At 46.4% G+C, this 19,740-nt stretch overlaps 1 protein-coding gene across 4 annotated transcripts; it reads left to right on the top strand.

The window, feature by feature from the left end:
- The first annotated feature begins 2,850 nt into the window (after positions 1 to 2,850).
- TMEM39B (transmembrane protein 39B) lies at positions 2,851 to 19,394 on the top strand. Of its 4 annotated transcripts, XM_016217560.2 has the most exons (9): positions 2,851 to 3,120; positions 4,787 to 4,913; positions 5,428 to 5,647; positions 6,284 to 6,367; positions 6,683 to 6,837; positions 13,196 to 13,532; positions 14,487 to 14,674; positions 17,335 to 17,455; positions 18,898 to 19,393. In XM_016217560.2, the coding sequence occupies exons 1-9, from the start codon at positions 3,117 to 3,119 to the stop codon at positions 19,138 to 19,140; spliced, it is 1,479 nt and encodes a 492-aa protein (XP_016073046.2). In that variant the 5' UTR covers positions 2,851 to 3,116; the 3' UTR covers positions 19,141 to 19,393. The 4 variants fall into 4 exon arrangements, with proteins under 4 accessions (XP_016073046.2, XP_016073039.2, XP_016073052.2 ...); XM_016217553.2 differs by lacking the exon at positions 2,851 to 3,120 and having other exon boundaries at positions 4,643 to 4,913; positions 18,898 to 19,394; XM_016217566.2 differs by lacking the exons at positions 2,851 to 3,120; positions 4,787 to 4,913 and adding an exon at positions 6,087 to 6,169 and having other exon boundaries at positions 5,632 to 5,647; positions 18,898 to 19,358.
- The last annotated feature ends 346 nt before the right edge of the window (positions 19,395 to 19,740 follow it).

Raw genomic sequence — 19,740 nt, forward strand, 5'->3', positions numbered from 1 at the left:
TCCAGAAAGCAGTATTGTGTTTTGTTCTATGGTTTTAGCACCTCCACTGTATACCACCAGAGGTCAGTGTATTCCAGGTTGAAAACCACTGATCTTGAGGATGGACATTGCAGCCTTGGCCCCAGAATAACATGACCAAGGAAGAGATTCCAACTCCTAACACCCAATAACATAGACTGGCCTAGAGCCAGTGGCATTTCCTCAAAAACTCAGACTCCTGGAAGAACCAACAGAGAGCAAGTTAATCAGGAAATGACACAAAGAAGCAAAGTGAGGTCTCTAAGTCAAGAAACAGCTGGAATGTGTGGCTACAGATCTGGAGGACAGAACCTAACCAGCATCCTGCCATCTTATTATTTTCCCCAGAGAGCCTGTAGGAGGCAAATGTGAAAGGGCTAAACCCCTAGATGTTTCTGCTAGTGATAGAAGTGTGTATTTTGCATTATTTCAAATGCAGTAGTCAGACACCAAAGTGGACTTTTGTAATCGAAAAGTCCAAAAAGGCTTCAGATGTAACTGTTTCCTTCATTGTCAGTTAAGTTTTCCCCCCAAAGTATCAAGATACCCACCAACAACTCCACGTTTATATCCTATTTACTTAGCCATCCCAAAAGTTAAAATTATTTCCCAATACTTCTAGCAAAGATCTTAGGGTTGCATCACATTTGGCCTGCAGTGGGTCACTAACACACCCCTCCCCGCAACCAGTCACTGGCGCTGGGGTGGCAGGGATGGAATGCTTTGATTCACCAGGACAGGGGCATCTACCCACACTGGAACTACAGAATAAAGCAGCCTCACCAAACCACATGACCTGAGTGGAAGGAAGGGTAGTTTCCCAAGGGAAAGTCACAGTGTTCTTACCAGAAGGAATGAATAGATACCAGGCAAGCAAAATCAATAGTTGGACAGGTACAAGGTGGGCAGGAGCTACCGGTAATGGGTCACATGCATAACAGTTCATTTGAACTCTTACCCTGCATTGTATGGATGCCCTAAAAGCAATTTGGCAAATATTTACTAAGTATTCACCATGTACAAGGTCTAGAACTATGCACATGATAAATGCACAGCAAGACATTGCTCTGCTCCCATCCCCAGTAAAACAATTACCTGACTCAAGCTATTGCTTCCTCCCATAGGAGTATAATAGGCAAACTCCTGTCCATCTCTCAGAAACCAGCTCTGATGTCATCTCCCAGGAAGCCTTCTCTTGTCCACCACCCCGTCAGAGTTAGTCACCTTCCATCCACCTCTGAACTTGATACCGACTGATATTATCACACTGTACCATAATTTATTGATTCTTATCTCTGTCTCCCCAATAACTCATCATTGATGTTTCTATCTCTTCCTCCTCCTCCTCCTTTCTGAAATCAATAAAGACTTTTTTTAAAAAAAATTGGAAGTTCAGCCCTGGCCAGGTAGCTCAGTTGGTTAGAGCACTGTCCAATAAGCCAAGGCTTCAGGTTAGATCCCAGGTCAGGGCACATACAAGAATCAACCAATGGATGCATAAATAAGTGGAACACAAATCTGTTTCTCCTTTCCTCTCTAAAATTAATCAATAATTAAAAAGCAAGTGCAGGCCCTGGCCAGATACCTCAGTTGGTTAGAGTGTCGTCCCCATACACCAAGGTTGCAGTTCCATTCCGTCAGGGCACATACAACAATCAATGAATGGGTAAATAAGTGGAACAACAAACTGATGTTTCCCTCTCTTTCACCCTTCCTCTCTCTCTCTAAAAATCAATAAAAATGGAAGTTCAAACCTCCCAACTGTTTCCCATTTCATTCAGAGTAAAGCCACACAGTCCTATATGGTCCATCCTTTCTTATATCCTAATCTCTCATCTATTCCATCCAAGCCACACTGGCTCCTGGCTGTGTCTTAAACATGCCAGGCATGCATGCCTGTACCTGAGGGCCTTTCCACTGACTTCCTCTGCCTGGACTGCCCTATCTCTCCAGATAGCTGCATACTGATTCATTTCTTTCAAGTGTTAGCTCAGAAGTCACCTCAGTGAAGCCTATTTTATATAATTGTAAACTGCCATTCCCCTTTCTTGTTTCCTCCACAGCAATCATTCTCTTCTAACGTACTACCGAATTTACTAATTTAATGTCCATATCCTCCCACTTGACTATAAGCTCTGAATATCAATTAAATATCTACTAATTCATATAATTAATTGAACATTGATGACCATTATGTGCCAAGCTCTGTGCTAAGTGATGGAGCTACCAGGCGATTAACACAGCTTGTAAGTCTTAGAGGGAAGAAACCATAACAATTATTAGTAGTAGCTCATTTGTTGAGCTCTTCCTCTGTGTTAAGTGCTTGCCATACATCACCATAATAATGATGGCTTTTTAATTTATAAAACAGACTCTGTTCTACATGCATTATCTCATTTAATCCTCACCAAGACCTATAACTTGAATATTACCAGCCTCATTGTAAAGGGCAAGAAACAGGATTTCAAGGCTGGGAACCGGCAGTCAGAATTTGAACAGGTGCTGCAGGGTAATAGGTTCAGATGTGAGAAATATTTACATCTTAGGGTCGGCAAGACTATGTAAAAGATTAGATGTGGGGCCAAGGGATAGGGGGAAATAACTCTCAGGTTTTGACTGGGGTGGACCAAAGAGCAATAAGGCCGAAGAGAAAGGGGACAGCCCAATTTGGGAAGTGTCGAGTTTGAGGAGCCTGCGGGCCACTCAGGAGCACAGTCCATCTCGGGCAGGAACTGAGACGAGCGGCGGCTTCCGGCCCCCTCCCTCGGGCCTGAAGAGATGCTGGGAGAAGTCACGACGGAAGAGCAGGACGTGGGTTTCCTGGCCTCTCGGGTTTCTTTAGCAGCAGCTGCAGGAAGGGCGTGGGGAACTGCGAGACAAAGACCGCGCAGTCCCCGCCTTGGTCCGGACGGCCCCTTTAAGAAGCGCGCCCCCAGCCTCTAGCCCGGCCTTGTATGCAAATTTAGCGCGAGGCGGGAGCTCGCGGCGGATACCCGCGGACTGGGCTGCGGCGGTTAGTCCTCTCCCGGCCGCCGTCGCCTCCGACATATTGCCCGCAGGAGCTGCGGCGGCGAAGCAGAGCGCGCCGGGGGGAGGAGATGGGTGAGCAGAGCGGGTCCGGCTCGGCCGGGGACCGGGCGGGCGCGGAGATTGGGATGGCCGAGCTGCTAATGGCTCCCACACGCGGACGGGATCCCGGCGAGGGGAGGGGGAGGGGATTCGGGCGCTGAGGGACCCCGCCCCCTCCTGTCGTTTTGAGGGGTGGGGCCTCTGTTGTTGGGGCGGGACAGCTGAGCGGTGGGCGGGACTTCTAAAATAAAGGGGTCTTGTGGAGAATTGGGCTCTGGTGAGGACTGGGCTGGGTGTGGGGGCGGGGCTTAATGGGGTGGGGCCTCAGTGCTAGGGGCGGAGCCCTTGGACTGTAGGTTCTGGAGCGGGAGCGATGTTTCTGGGTTGCAGGGGCTTTATATTGGGAGTGGTGGGGGTAGAAGGAGACCTTCTAGACTAAGAGAGCCCATTCTGGAGCGGGGCTTCTGGGGTGGTGCTTATAAGCAGGATGGTAGGCGGAGCTTTTATTGGTTTGTGGGCGGGTTTTCTGGGCTGACAATTGTATGTAGGCGGGACTTCTGAGCTGAGGATGCCTGTGTGGGTGCAGAGCTTGTAAAGAGAGGAGAGTAGGTGTGGACAGAGCTTTTGGGCTGAGGGTGCTTGTGTGGGATTTTCTAATCTGAGTATAATAGTGTACGAACAGAGCTTCTGGGCTGGGGGCTGGTTGGGGGACAGAGTTCATAGACAAGTTCTTTGTGGAGACTTGTGGGAAAAGCTTCCAGACTGAGGAACTAGGGCAAAGGGTGTGTGTTCTGTAGGCTGCTGTGTTACCCCGAAGGGATATAAGCAAGGCTATGACCTTAACTAGAACTGGAGTGGTGTTTATAAGCAGGATGGTGCCTGGGAGCTTGGGCTAGGCTGTTAAGGCTAGAGAAATAGATTGTGGGTCCAAGTTCTGGGTCCACAACCACACCATTCTCCCAAAGCCCACACCCTTTACCCTGTGCTCAGGCCCTGGGTCCTGACTGTAGGACACCAGGATGCCCCTTGAGCTGGACCTCAGGCCCTAGAGGAAAAAGCTTCAAGAGTGCCCAGAACTGTAAGCCTATAGAAACTATGTAGTATCTGAAGGGGGCAGCGTACACCAGAGCTAGGAGCACAGGACCTAGACCCCCAAACTACCTGTGGTACAGTATAAACTGTTCCCTAATCTACGGAAAGCCTACCCTGCCGGTTTCATTCACTCATCAACATATACTTATGGGCATTTACTTAATGCTGTGCACTGTGGTATGGGGAGGGGATACAACAGAAAAAGACATAAGTGTAGTTTCCATACTAGTGGGTAAGACAGACAATAAATACGTTAATAAGTGAATAAGAAAAATTCCAAGAGTGAATTGTTGTGGGAGGAAAAAAGAATTATGGAAGCACATACTTCCAAAATGGCAATCAGGGAAGGGCTCTGCAAACAGGATACAGCAAGTACAAGAGGTAGCAACAAGCTTGGTTTGCTTAAGGAGAAAGAGGCCAGGATTGCTGAAGCGTGGGGGCTTGAAGAGAATGGTAGATGAGGTTGAAGAGGTAGACAGGGGCCAGATCATAGGTCTCTGATTAAATCGTAAAACAAGACACTAGGTAACTGGTAGCCAGTATCACTGCTGTTATCCTTGATATATGCCCTCTGGCTTGAGGATCTACCTTATGCTGAGCCCCACAGGAGGACGAAGAGGTCCCAACAGGACATCCTACTGTCGTAATCCGCTCTGTGAGCCAGGATCCTCCGGGGGCTCTGGTGGGAGCCACACTTCCAGCGCATCAGTCACCAGTGTCCGTTCCCGCACCAGGTAAACCACCTTTCTGTCTCTTGCCCCTCACTGTGGGTTCATAGGGGTAGTGAGGACAAAGCTGACCCTGACTGAGCTCTAGGATGTGATGCCCCAGATACCAGAGGGAGTTCAGAAGGCAGTGGGCAGCAGCAAAGACCCAGAGGGTGGTCATTTGGACAGCTGCAGTGGTACATTGGGTAGTAAGCCCCAAGGCCTGGATTCAGTTATAGTTCTGCTACTCATTTGCTGGGGGCTTGGTCAAGTTTTCTTCCCCCCCCCCCCCTTTGGCCTCCTTTTTCTCATCTGTAAAATGGATCTAATAATTTTTTCCTTCCTGGGCAATGTTGGGAAGCCTGAACAAGATTAGGGACAGAAAAAGGTTCTGTTGACTCCTTTGTCTGACAGGCGGGATAAAGACTCCATTCTTGCCATGAACTACTTTTCTGATCGTTCTGCACAATCCTGTGCCTCAGAAGCCCTTCTTGGTAGGGTTCTCAGGTCAGCTCCTGATGTTTTCCCTTCCTATCCCCAGGAGCAGTTCCGGGACAGGCCTCTCCAGTCCCCCACTGGCCACCCAGACAGTCGTGCCCCTACAGCACTGCAAGATCCCCGAGCTGCCAGTCCAAGCCAGCATTCTGTTTGAGTTGCAGCTCTTCTTCTGCCAGCTTGTGGCCCTCTTCGTTCACTACATCAACATCTACAAGACAGTGTGGTGGTACCCACCTTCCCACCCTCCCTCCCACACCTCCCTGGTAGGTGCCCAGCTAGGACCAGCTGTGTGTGTGTGTGTGTGTGTGTGTGAGAGAGAGAGAGAGAGAGAGAGAGAGAGAGAGAGCGAGAGAGAGAGAGAGAGATATGTTTGGTTTCAGTTTAGCATAGCTTACCTAGCACCCTGTATGCTTGGCCTCGTGCTGGGCAAGGGAAGTATAGAAGGAACAGGTAACTGGTGATTCCTGAATACTCACCCCTAATGTGCTTAGCACCACACTAAGACATTGTAAAGGTAGCAGAGATGAATCTGACAGATTTTGCCTAATGAAGCACAGTCTTAAGTCCTGTGGGGAAGATGAACCACAGGCATACATGAGTATTTCAAGGAGTGGAAAGTTCTCCTTGCAGAAAGAGAGGTTCAGGGACAGGGGCAGGGGTGATCAGAGCAAGAGGGCTCACACACCACTCTCTTATCTCCAGGGACGTTCCCACTTCCCTCCTCTGGGTCCTGTTCTACTCCTCTAGGTAATTTCCTGTCCTGACTCAGCTGGAGGCCTTTGAAGGTCAGAGAGTGGGGACAGTCCCTATGGAAAGGATTGGGCAGAGGGAGGTGGGTATGAGAATAGCTTATATATGGGCAGGGGGCCCACATGACCCCCAGCCTCTGCCCCTGACAGAATTTCCACCTGATCGACTTCAACTTGCTGATGGTGACCACCATCGTTTTGGGCCGCCGCTTCATTGGGTCCATCGTGAAGGAGGTGATTGGTTCCTCGAGGCTGGGGACTTTGGGATTCCCTTTCCCCTGGGGGTGCCAAGGAGACATGTGGAGCCCTTCAACCCTGAAGCATTTCATTGGGGCTCCCTTTGGACTTGGTCAAAGAGCATTACTCACATCCCTTCGGCTATTGGAGTTTACTGGGTTTGAGGAGAAGAACTTCCCTTGCCAGGTTCTGCCTAGCCTGCTGCCCCATATTTGCCTGGATGGGATCATAGGCCATACTGGGAGGGATTTGGGCACAGCCCCTATGGCCTTTATCCAAGGCCCCATCCTGTCCTATCTCACCCTGACCCAGGCTTCTCAGAGGGGAAAGGTCTCCCTCTTTCGCTCCATCCTGCTGTTCCTCACCCGCTTCACCGTTCTCACGGCAACAGGCTGGAGCCTGTGCCGCTCCCTCATCCACCTCTTCAGGACCTACTCCTTCCTGAACCTCCTGTTCCTCTGCTATCCGTGAGTACCCCTCATTTCACCCCTTACTGCCTAGCACCTGGCTCCTGACCTTTGTCCTGAGTGTGGCTGGGTCACCAGGCCCCCACACCTGGAAGACTCCCAGGCAGGGCGGCAACAATGTCCCCTCACATTGTCTGACAATATCCCCGAGGTCAGAGTGATTAGCCTTCTTTTGCAGGAGCAGAAACTGAGATGCCATAATTTACCCAAGGTTCCACCAAGGGGGAGGTCAGAACGGGACTCAAATCTGAGTGTATATCCCAAAGGAAGTTTCCTGAGGGAGAATGCACAGGCTTTGTCTCCCTCTCTCTTCCTTTCCTCTCTCTCTGGTTCTCTCTCTTTCTGGCTGTGTATATCAGTGTTTGTGTAAGCTCTTGGTGCGTCCCCTAGGTCTGTATGCATGTAGGCACCTGTGTGCATGTTTCCTGTGGGTGTCTATGCATGAAGCATGTGTGTATATATCTGCACTTGCATGTGTATATGTCTGTCTTTGTGTCTGTTTTGGTCACTCACTCCTTCCATCTTGCCAGAACCCAGATTGTTGAGGATGGAGAAATAGTGTCTAAGAGGAGCCCAGGACTGCCCCTTTCTGGCCTAGAATTGGGGAGGGCTTTGGCAAGGTGTCTACTCTAGGCTATTCCTGGGGCAGGCTTCTGGCTGCCTGGGCATTAACAGTTATTTCCCAACCCGAGTTTCCTGGTTCATGAGCTTCTCCAGGTTAGACCAGCCCTGTTCCCTGGGAAGCTTCATAGCTGGACACTTCTCCCTCTCTACCTTGCTTGACCAAAAGAGTACTGTCATGGGAGGAGCCCCATCACTGTTGCTTCAATTATATCTAGTTTATAATTAGAAGAGTGACATATGTCATATAAAAACATTAAACTTTATAGAAGCTTTTATCATAGAAAATGGAAGTCCACATAATCTCAATCCCCCAGAAAACCATTATTTACAGCATATCCTTCCATATTTTTTTTGTGCTAGAACACATACATGTACTTTTTTTAAAACGAAAATGGGATTATACTTTGCATGATGTACAATTGATAACATTTTTCACATAATCATATAACTTGGGTATTTTTTCATGGCAATGCATATGGATCTGCCTCACTTTTTCAAGTGGCCTCATAGTATTTCATTGTATAGATTTCTTACAGTTTGTTTTGTCTTCTATTGGTAGATTTTTGAGCTGTGCCTATCCTCTCCCTATTTAAAACAATGAGGTAGGGAACGTTCTTTCGCATAAATCTTTGCACACTTTTCTAATACTTTTGTACAACAGATTCCCAGAAGTAGAATTATTGCAGCAAAAGTTATGTCCATTTTTTTAAAATTGATTTTAGGGAGAGAGGGAGGGAGAGAGAGAGAAACATTGATCAGTTGCCTCCCTTAGCACCCCTAACCGGGGACCGAACCTGCAACCTGGGCATTTGCCCTGACCGGAAATCCAACCGGTGACCCTTCTGTGCACGGGATGGCACCCAACCAACTGAGCCACACTGGGTAGTACACTATGTACATTTTTGATAGCTATTAGTAAGTGATCCTCCAGAGTGGTTGTACTGATTTAAATTGTCAACATTTGCCTAAATTTGACCTTTCTGGTTACTCTCCGGTGAGTCCAATCTCCTTGGATACAGACATCATCCGATGTTTGTATTTTGCTTAATTTTTTAATTTTTATGAACGTAATACATGTATCTCATAAAAAATTAAATCCAGTAGGCTTTTTCAACAGGTATAAATACTGTGCACTAACCGATTGCACTGCTGGTGCCAGTTTGATTCCCAGTCAAGGTCCATGCCCCGATTGTGGGCTCTATCCCCAGCAGGAGGCATGCAGGAGGCAGCCAGTTGATGTTTCTCTCTCTCCCTCTCCCTTTCTCTCTAAAATCAATAAAAACATATTTAAAAATTCAACAGATATAAAAGAATGTGAGTGAAAAAGTCTCCCCTTGACTTCTGTTTCTCAGCTACCCAGTTTCCCTGCACAGAGGTAGCCACCAATATTTCTGGTTTCTTGTATATACTGGAAATAAATTTCCTTTCATATACAAGCGTACCAAGCATTCATATATACACATACGATAAGAGATAAAAGATTTAGTTTACTCTTCCATCCCTACTGTTTCCAGTGTTTAATAACTTATTTTTGTTTCCTATTAGTTACCTTTTTCAGTAATATGAGAATGCCTGTATTTTTTATTCCATCCACAATAGTCAGTATCTTAATCCCTTTTATATAAGAGGAGAATATTAGGAACCCTGCCCATCCACTCTTTCTCCCCTTTCCCTCCCCTCACTTCCTGACAACTATACTCTTATATAGTCAAGCTTGACATTCACGCTCTTCTGTATAAACACATTCTTTGTCTAAGGCTAATTCTAAAAATTAAAAATAATAGCCTTGATGTTATGAATATGAAAATGCCACTCAGTGTAGGGCCACAGATGAATGCATAGATGACATTCCTTCTCTATAGTTACTGAGTTACAGTCTCGAGCCTCTTAAAAAAAGAATGTTGTAGTATCAAGCTCAAATGGTTTCTCTTTTCTTACATTTCATCAGTTGCTTAAAATCATGTCATAGTTTAGTTTGCTTCATATTTAGATTTTAACTTTCTTATACAGCTTTTTATTTATCTTGGAGTTTCTAATTGCCTTTCTTTTTTCTTGTTGACAAAAGAATGATGGGCCTCCAACATATCCTCAAGTTTATCCAGCCTCTCTCAGTCATGCTACCTGTTGCCTGGAGCTCATTCCCCGCCCCCTCCCCCCAAGACATCCCTCCTGGAGCTCTGCATCCTCCTGCTCCAGTCTGGAGTGGTTGCTCCCTAGGCCTGATGTACAGCTATCAGCCTGGGACTTCCCTACGCTGCCCTCCTGGGTTGGATCCACTATTTCCTGGATCCCATATCTTCCTCTTTCTTGGTTTTCTTCCTTATTTTGCTGGACTGCACAATCAGGTAATTTTCTTAACAATGGGTACGTGGTAGCTATATACATTCTAAGTCCTTGCATGTCTAAAAATATCTTTATTCTGCCCTCATACTTGATTGGTGATTCGGCTGAATGTAGAAAATTAAATTCAAATTCATATTCTCAGAATGTTGAAGGTACTGGTTCATTGTCTCTAGCATCCCATGTTTCCAAAGAGAAGACTGATACCAGTTTGATTCCAGTTACTTTATAGATGACTTGTTTTTTCTTTCTGAAGGCTTTGAGTGATATTCTGTTTATCTTTTGATTATTTGAAATTTCACTAGGATGTGTCTAGTGTGGAACTTTCTCATTCATCTTTCAGTACTCTAGGATTTTTTGTAACCAAAAGATTTAGGTATTCAATTCAAGGAAATGTTCTTGTATTATTTCTCTGATAATATCTTTCCTTCATGTTTTCTATTCTCTCTGGGACTTCTGTTCATCAGATGGTAGACCTCATAGATTGATCATTTGTTTTTATATTTTCTCTCATATTTTTCTCATCTCCCTTCCATCAGTCTTTCTCTGTCTCTTCCTTTTTACTTTGCCTTAGGGAGATTCCCTCAACTTTATCTTCCAGCTTTTTTATTGAGATTTTTTTCAGCAATCATGTTTTTCCTATCTAAGGCCTCTTTCTTATTTTCTGATTATTCTTTTTTATGGCATTCTCTTGTTTTTAAAATCTCTTTATGTTCCCACAATTTTGTCTTTCGTCCTGGGTCAATTTTTCTGTTTCATGCTGCTAGTTTTCTAGGTACAGTTGGTTTCTTTGGTTGTCTTTATTTAAGAACAAAGGACCTAGTAGCTTGGAGTGCATTTTCTCTCCCCCTACCATTGTATAGAGAACAGGAGATTTGACTGGGAGTTCTGAGTGTGTGGGCAAGGCATATTGACTGGCAAACTTTGCTTTAGGATGATTAAGGTACTAGTTGTCAGGCTGTGAGCCCTCATTGGCCAGAAAAAAAGGGGGGTAGGTATTACTCTCGGATGCCCAGATTGGAGACCTCAATTCTCAAATGCTTTCTTCGATTTCTTTAGAGAAAAATCCTTCAGGGTGGGTTATATGAGGTGTGTAATAGAGTAAAAGGACTGATTTGTATACATAAATACAGATCCTTTGTTTAATCTCATTTGTTCAGCCCTGCTTCTCACTTCTGTCCTCTATCAAAATTGCTCACTTCAAGCCAGAGTCTCTCTTGAGTCACTCTAGGCAGAGAAGCTCCTACCCCCAGTGCAGCCCTCTTATGGCATATCCTAGACCTGTGCCATCCAGGTTAGTAGTTTCTAGCCTTCTGTTGTTATTAAACATTTGAAATAGGCTAATTTGAATTGAGATGTGCTATAAGTGTAAAATATACGCTGGATTCTGAAGACAGTACAAAAAAAGAAAGTAAGTAAAATGTCATTCATAAGCAATGATTATGTGTTGCATTGATAATATTTTGTATATATTGCATTAAGTAAAATAGAGTATTAAAATTAATTTTATCTATTTTATAATGTGGCTATTAGAAATTTTTAAATTACATGTGTGACTCTCATTGCTGCTCTAGACAATGGCTTCCTCCCTCATCTGTTGACATGTTTCCGTCGCTTCCTAAATTTGTCAGAATCACTTGTGTACTGATACGCCTCCTCCCACTTGTTTTGCTGATATGGCTTCATTTCCTATTGTTATGTCTTGGGTGGAGAGGATGGGAGGGAATCTTCCATCTTGCATGTGAAGCTGCTTCTAATTTGTGACCTGTCAGAGCAGTCACTGCTGTTACCACATAATTTAATTGAACCTGCAGTTCTTAGAGGCAAAGCTAAGGAAATTTTAAGGACTTGCCCTTAAGTTTGACTCTGAATCCCTTATATGTTCATGTAAGTGCTCCGCCCCCTCATTCCCACAGGGTATCCTAAAGAGTGTTTTGGGAATCCCATTTCAGTCTTCTTTCTGTCCTATAGAATCACTGGCCTATTTCTTTTTTAAACAAAGTCATATTGACATACTCTGAGCCAGGCACCATGCTAGGGTTATTGTAGAAATTGAGAGTATTTATGAAAACTCTAGCATAATGCCTGGTTGAGCATAGAGAATCAATACAAGCTATGTAACTTAAGGCAAGTTAAGGAAACTGAGGCTCATAGAGGTTAAGTAACTTGCCCTAGATCACAGCATTAGTAAGTAGCAGAGCTGGGATATTAATCCTGGCATATTTGACCCCAAAGGTTATGCTCTCAACCAAATTCTCTAGTTATCTTAACATTACCCCAGGGAGAATGGTAGCATCCCCATTTTATACAGAAAGCAAAAACCCAAAGAGGCAAATTGCCCAAGGACACTCATTTATCTTCTTGGAACCTCAGAAAACAAGAAAAGAGGCAATTACTGTTGATAAGAAAATGTAGCATTCTCATTGACCCTAACTTCTGGGAGCAGCCCAGGGACCCCTTCTGTGTCTGTGTCTGAGGAAATTGAGAGGCCCCAAGCTAAAAAAGAGAATGCTTGTAAAGAGCTCCTACTGTGATGTTCCATGTACTGTGCTAGACACTTACCCACTTTTTATAATTACCTACCCTTCTGAGCTATGGGTTCGTCTACTTTTCTCCTCAAATGATATCAGCTAGACTCTCAAAACACCCCTTTACTAATTAGCTCCAGCCCTAACCTAAGGGTACCACTCAGAGGAAGTGATTTGTACTGTTCAAGGGTCCATTTCTGTGCTTGGCACATAGTAGGCACACAAATATTGTTCCTGAACTGCCCTCCTCTGCACACTTAAGAGCTGCCTCTAACATATGTACTCATAACAACTTATACCTCTCTTTTGTGGTGCTGTATACATTTTAAATTAGTTACTCATAGTATTTCTTGAGTATCTGTCTTGATCTATGGTACCAGACTGTTCTGGGTTTAAATCCCAGCTCTATTACCTCCTTTACTAATTGTGTAACCCTTGGGAACCCCCTTCACCTCTCTGAGCCACAGCGTCTTCATCTGAAAAGGGCACAAAATAACAGTATCTAAAGCACAATGTTCTTAGGAAGAAAAAAAAGAAGAGAATGAACGTAAAGGACTTAGTACAGTGTCTGGAACATAGGCTGTGCCCAATTACTGTGGGCAGTTATGATTACTGTTAGTCATCAGTAGACTGTGAGGACAGGGACTCCTCTTGCTTCCTGCTCTATTCCTGATGCTTGGCACATGCTCAGCGCTAACACGTGTTGAATGACTGGACCTTTGGATGGGAGGATGGATGGGTAAATTCTTCCCTCAGAACAGCCAGGAGAGCTCAGGCCCGGGAAGGAAAGAAGGATTCCCTCAGTGCCTAAAGATTGGGATCCGGCCCATGGGCAGGCCTGCCCTCACCACTGTCTTCCCCAGCAGGTTTGGGATGTACATTCCGTTCCTGCAGCTGAACTGTGACCTCCGCAAGACAAATCTCTTCAGCCATGTGGCTTCCATGGGTCCCCGGGAGGCTGTCAGTGGCCTGGCCCGGAGCCGGGACTACCTGCTGACCCTGCGGGAGACATGGAAGCAGCACACTCGGCAGCTGTATGGCCCAGATTCAATGCCCACCCATGCCTGCTGCCTGTCGCCCAGCCTCATCCGCAGCGAGGTGGAGTTCCTCAAGATGGACTTCAACTGGCGCATGAAGGAAGTGCTGGTCAGCTCCATGCTGAGTGCTTATTATGTGGCCTTTGTGCCTGTCTGGTTCGTGAAGGTATGTAGCTCAACCCAGGGAGGTAAAGGGCCTGCCCAGGGCTTCACCCTGCTGCCTGCCCTGCAGGCGACCTCCTGCTTGCATAAATAACTCTACCGTTTTTGATGAGATTCTGTTTGTTCTCTCGAGGGCTAGAGTGGCTGCTACTTCTATTTTAGGGTGGGACAATAAGGCTCATTGAAAGGAAGTGGCCTACAAAGGGTCACCCAGCAAATGAGGAGGACCTGGCATTATTGTTCATAATACTTGATAACAAAGAGCAGTGACTTGTATTTCTTTTTTTTTTTAAATATATCTTTATTGATTTCAGAGAGGAAAGGAGAGGGAGAGAGAGAGAGAGAGAAACATCAGTGATGAGCCTGGCTGAGCATGGCTCAGCGGTTGAGTTTGTGTGGCCTGGGAAATTACCTCTCCAGCTGACTGTAGGCTTGAAACATTTCTCCAAGGATGGACTACACTGAATAATCTGAGGTTAAGAGGACTTAAAGTCTATTGAGCACCTACAATGTGCTAGAGCTTTCATGGGTATTATAGTCCTCTGGATGCCTCTCAGAGGTGGTTGGTGATTACTCTTATCCTCACTTAACAGATGAGGAAGCTAGAGCATAGAGCAGTGAAATGACTTGCCCAAGGTAACACATTTAATAAGCAGCAGAGCCAAAATTTGAACTCATGTCTGTTGGACCCCAGAGTCTCTGCTTGGACCCCAGTGCCTGTGCTCTGGCTCAGAGTGGTCGACAGTAGGAGCAGTTTTTCTTCGTAGAAAACTAAGTGGGCACAGGGTCTAAGCCCATGGTTAAGCCTTTTTTGTTATGTGTTAGGTCCTTGGTTTCAGGTTACCCTGAGTTCTCTCCAGGGTTGTCCTGATGTTCAAGGCACATAGAATCAGGGAAGGGTGAGGGAGTGAGGGCATTATGGGCATCCCAGGCCTTTCCCATCTCTTCCTGCCCCCAGAACACACATTACTATGACAAGCGCTGGTCCTGCGAGCTCTTCCTTCTGGTGTCCATCAGCACCTCAGTGATCCTCATGCAACACCTGCTGCCTGCCAGCTACTGTGACCTACTGCACAAGGCTGCTGCCCACCTGGGCTGCTGGCAGAAGGTGGACCCAGCGCTGTGCTCCAATGTGCTGCAGCACCCGTGAGTTGCCCTACCCTTCTCTGCCCAACCCCAACCCTCCTGGTTGGTGTCTGGAGTCACTCACCTCTTCGCTCATCAACACATTCATTCAGTCAGCAAATAGTTATTGAGCATGTCTTGTATGCTAGACCTTGTGGCAGAATGGGGTATGGCATGAACAAGCCGGACATGTTCCCTGTTCTTAGGTAACTTGTAGTGGACTAGAAATGGGGGGGGACAGGTGGTAAATTCATAGACTCATTGACTTTCTCATTCACGACTTATTCACTCATTGACTGATTTACTGATGCATTCATTTATTGCTTCACTCCCTCTATCAACTGCTTACTCATCCATTCAGTTATTAGGTCACCTACTCTCTCAGCAGACTCTTATTTCTACCTAATCCATACCAGGCCTGATGCTATGTATTGGACACAGAAGCTTGGCTTTGACCTATAGGCAAAGGAAAGCTATAAAGGGTTCTGAATAGTGGAGGGACCTTAGAAACATGTCTGGTAACAAGATATGGTGTTATGTTAGCTGATGGTGAACCCTGGACAGGGAAGAAAAGACACGGAGGAAATGACTGAGATGAGATCCTTGAGGAGTTCACAGTCTGGTGGGGATGATAGCTGTGTATACAAATAGGATGAGGGGCATGAAAGAAGCCCAGCTGCAGGATATCGTTGCTCCCAGAGCAGAGGCAGAAGTCCCCAGCTTGGGACACCGAGGGGCTAGGCTGTCTTCCCCTCAGCCTGGCTAATTCTTCATGGAGGCCTAGCATTTCTACAGCCCTTCACCACAGTGCTATTCACCCAGGTTACACTAATTTTTCTGCCTGTATTGTCCCATTGGACTGGAAGCTTCTCAAGGTGGGGCCACTTCTGTATCACATCTGAGTCTTGGGCCCAGCACCAGGCCTCGCAGAGAAGAGGCTGCTAGGATAGTTTGTAGAGGTACGCCCACCTAGAAGCAGAGATGCAAAGGGAGGCCACAGAGGCCAACCCTCCTGGTGTTGGCCCTCTGTGCCATTCAGGGCCCTCTCAGCCTCTGTCCGGGTGGTCCAGGAAAGGGGATGGGCATTGCCAAAATGGGGCTTAGCCTTGGGCTCTGAAGGGAGGGAAGAGTAGAAAGATAGAACATAGCTGAATATGAGGATAAACGTGTCTGTAGCTCACCACGGTCCGCAGATAAGATCCAGGCTCTTTCACACAGTTTCCCAGCTGATGAACTGGGTCCTGCCAGCCTTTTCTACCTCATCTCTTACCATGCCCCAGCTCATACTCCACTCTAGCAGGAGCATGAGATTGAGCTTCTTGCAGACAGTGATTCTCAGTCCTCTAGCCTGGCACCCTTGGGGTTCCTGAGAGATCTCGCAGAATATTGGAAGAAAGCTCACTGGTTCCATCACCTCATTCACATGCTCACTGGGGCCTCTATGTGCCAGGCCTTGTGACATGCTTCAGGAACACAAAGATGAATTGGACACCGTCCCTTCCCTTAAGGGCTCCTAGTCTAGTGTGGGATACAAAGAAATAAATAAGTGACAAAATATTGGGGAAAATAGACCAGTAGTAGGGGATTCAGGGAGAGTTAAAGGATACTGAACTCTGTGAGGAACTGGAGGAAGGCTTTCTGAAGGATTCGGAGTTTTAAAAGGTGACAGAGAGCCTTGGCCAGTGTGACTCAGTTGGTTGGAGCACCATCCCATACACCAGAAGGTGGTGGTTCAGTTCTAGTCAGGGTACATACCCAAGCTGCGGGTTCGATCCCCATTTGGGGCACATGCAGGAGGCAACTGATGAATATTTCTCTTTCACATCAATGTTTCTCCCTCTCTCTTTCTCCCTCCCTTCCTCTCTCTGAGATCAATTGGAAAAAAGAAAAAAAAAAAGATGACAAAGACCTTGCCAGAACGATAAGGCATCAGGAAGGGCACTCTAATTGGAGGGAGCAACTTGTGCAGAGACATGAAGCAGTAAGGTATACTGGAGGGACTAGAAACTGAGCTATATGGTGGGAGTCATGGAAGGCCATGCAGGGCCTCAGAGGGGTACTTGACCCCCAAGAGCACTGGATAGTCTTCAGGGGTCTTTGAGCAGAAAACAGTCAGGCTCAGTTTGGTATTTTACAAAGATCACTTAGGCAACTGTGTGATGGACCAATTGGAGGCTACAGGTGAGACCAGATGAAGAAAATTCACCTAGAGAGAAAAAAGGATTTTCTTGACAGTCCTTCAGACATTAATGTCAGCCCTAGACCTTGTTACTGCCAGTACAGTGAATTTTTCATGGTTCTTACCCCGTTTTGTTTTTTCTTAAATATATTTTTATTGATTTCAAAGAGGAAGGGAGAGAGAGAAAGAGATAGAAACATCAATGATGAGAGAGTCATCGATCGGCTGCCTCCTGCCCACTCCTTAATGGGGATAGAGCCTGCAACCTGGGCATGTGCCCTGACTGGGATTTGAACCATGATCTCCTGGATCCTAGGTCGATGCTCAACCACTGAGCCATGCTGGCCAGGCCTTACCCCATTTTATAGAAAAGGAAAGTTACTGTGTCTAAGTCATAGAAATGGGAGTAGAGGCTTGGTGGTCTCTCCTCATGCTCAATCTTCTGTTACCCCCTTTTGTGGGTGAGCTGGGATCTAAAGGCATTGTTGGGCTGTGCCTCCAGGTGGACTGAAGAATGCATGTGGCCGCAGGGCGTGCTGGTGAAGCACAGCAAGAATGTCTACAAAGCAGTGGGTCACTACAACGTGGCCATCCCCTCTGATGTCTCCCACTTCCGGTTCCACGTGAGTCTGCTCCCCTGGGAAGGAGGGCTAGGGCCTTATCTAGATGGCAGGAGGGGCAGGAAGGTGATGTCATAATAAGAGAGCTATTTTTAGTATTTCCCAAATCCAAAGGAAGACAGTGCACACATGCAGAACAAGGATGGCCATGCCAATGACCACTTCATAACTGCAGCTCCTTTGGTAGCAGATCTTTGGAAACACTGGGTGGAGGCGGGAAAGATGATACAATAAGGGGAGGGGTTCTCAGTGGTGAAAATAACAACTATCGTCATTTGTACTGTATGCTTATTGTGGTAAGCACTTCCCATGCACCCTTCCATCGCGCTTTACCAGAACCTTGTGTGTATGGGAGAAATGCCAGGGCTCTCCCCATTTTCAGATACTAAAATCAGCTTAGAGAGTTTAACTTGTTCAAGGGTGCCTTCCTGAGAAATTTGGAAACTGGTAGTGGTAATGACACTATGGAAAAGGGCTGCTCAAAATCATCTAGGCTAGTGGTCTCCATTTTATTTATTTATTTTGCTATCAAAATCCTTTGCCCAATATAGTCATAGACTAAAGTCCAATATATAGGACCTCATGGCACTGCTCTATTTGAAAGGGTTGGAACTTCTTTCACTTCCCACTCACCACTGATACAGTCCCTAAAATAACCTCCTCAGAACCCGGTGATATAAGGAACACAACTTGAGAAATCATTGATCTGGGTGATCTCTTCATTTCACAGTAGAGAAACCTAAGGCCCAGACAGGGAAGGGACTTGCCCAGGGTCCCAGAAGCCTGCCAGGTGCAGAGCTGAGCCTGGCATACTGGTTTCTTGGACTCCCATTTCCTGCTACTTCTCCCATCCTGTAAGCAGCTCTTGAGATTTAGGTACCCTGGCTCGTGCAGAACCTTGACTTCTGCAGAATCTAGATCCCTAGACTTTGATCACTCTTGAGTCCCTATACTCTCCCTTGCCCAGTAAACACCAGGTAAGAGTGTGGCGTCACCATGTCCCCTGGAAACTTCCGGCCTAGCTGGCTATGCTACACATGAAGTAGTGGTGACTCAGGCTATAGAATCTATAATATGGCATAAGATTCTAATTTGCTCAGGTCTTACAGTACCAGGAGGATCACATATAAAAAGGTGTTGAGTTTAGACCAGAAAAAGTTTGAAAGACCAAGCAAGACCTCTCAAGAAAAGCTTCCTGGAGGAGGTAGAAGGTGAATAGGATCTTAAACAACGTATGTGGGAAGCAATAGTCTTGATAGAAGGAACACCACAAGCAAAGGCAGAGAGGCAGCAAAGTCCGTGCCCAACCCTCCAAAGTCGTCCTCCCAACCCACTCTGCATGGGGCCCCCCAAGAGCTCATCCCCTTCATTGGCCCACCCAGCCCATGCAAGAGGCAGGTTTCCAGAGCATACTTCCCAGTCCATGCCTACGCTTTCCTGGGCAGTTCTTTTTCAGCAAACCTCTGCGGATCCTTAACATTCTGCTGCTGCTGGAAGGTGCTGTCATTGTCTACCAGCTGTACTCCTTAATGTCTTCTGAAAAGTGGCACCAGACCATCTCACTGGCGCTCATCCTCTTCAGCAACTACTACGCCTTCTTCAAGCTGCTGCGGGACCGCCTGGTATTAGGCAAGGCCTACTCATACTCGGCCAACCCCCAGAGGGACCTGGACCACCGGTTCTCCTGAGCCCCAGGGTGACCCCAGGGACAGCATCCAGGCTTCAGCCAGGGGATCCCTGGGAAGGGGCTGTTGGGGAGGGATGGGTGAGGGGCAAAAATCCCAAAAACTGACAAAAAAAATCCACCAGAGCTTTGTATTTTTGTTACATACTGTTTCTTTCTTTGATAATTGATATGATTATGAGGAAAAAAAAGTCCTATTTTTATACTCCTAATGAGCTTGTGTCCTGTATTTCTTTCCCTTCTTGCCTGTCAGGGAGAGTGCAGAGGTGTGGGATTCTGGGCCAGGAAGCTCCACATGTGTCTTCTGGGGCCTGTGGGCTCTGCGTTCTCCAGTGGAGGGGAGACAAGGCACCAGAGTTATGGTAGCAGTGAAAACTGCCTCTAGCTGAATGCTCACCATGTACCAGTCAGATGCTGCTTTATGTATATTACAGGCCTAATCCAACTTCTACGACAACCCTAGGAGGTGGGTGCTGTCACTCCTAGTCTGTAGATGAAGAAAGAGCTCAGAGAGCTATAGTGACTTGCCCAGCTAGGTAACACAGCTAGGATAGAGTGGTGCCAAAAACCCTCCAAAGGATGATACTACTATCCTAGCCGAATG

This window comes from Miniopterus natalensis, chromosome 9, assembly GCF_054644295.1.
Source record: "Miniopterus natalensis isolate mMinNat1 chromosome 9, mMinNat1.hap1, whole genome shotgun sequence".
NCBI lineage: Eukaryota > Metazoa > Chordata > Mammalia > Chiroptera > Miniopteridae > Miniopterus > Miniopterus natalensis.

What these genes read in the sequence shown, in the direction of transcription:
- TMEM39B (XM_016217553.2), top strand. Translation starts at nt 4,744, where the DNA reads ATGCCCTCTGGCTTGAGGATCTACCTTATGCTGAGCCCCACAGGAGGA. An exon ending in CTCCCTCCCACACCTCCCTG is followed by an intron (nt 5,648 to 6,283) that starts GTAGGTGCCCAG and finishes TGCCCCTGACAG; the next exon opens with AATTTCCACCTGATCGACTT. An exon ending in TCCAATGTGCTGCAGCACCC is followed by an intron (nt 14,675 to 17,334) that starts GTGAGTTGCCCT and finishes CTGTGCCTCCAG; the next exon opens with GTGGACTGAAGAATGCATGT.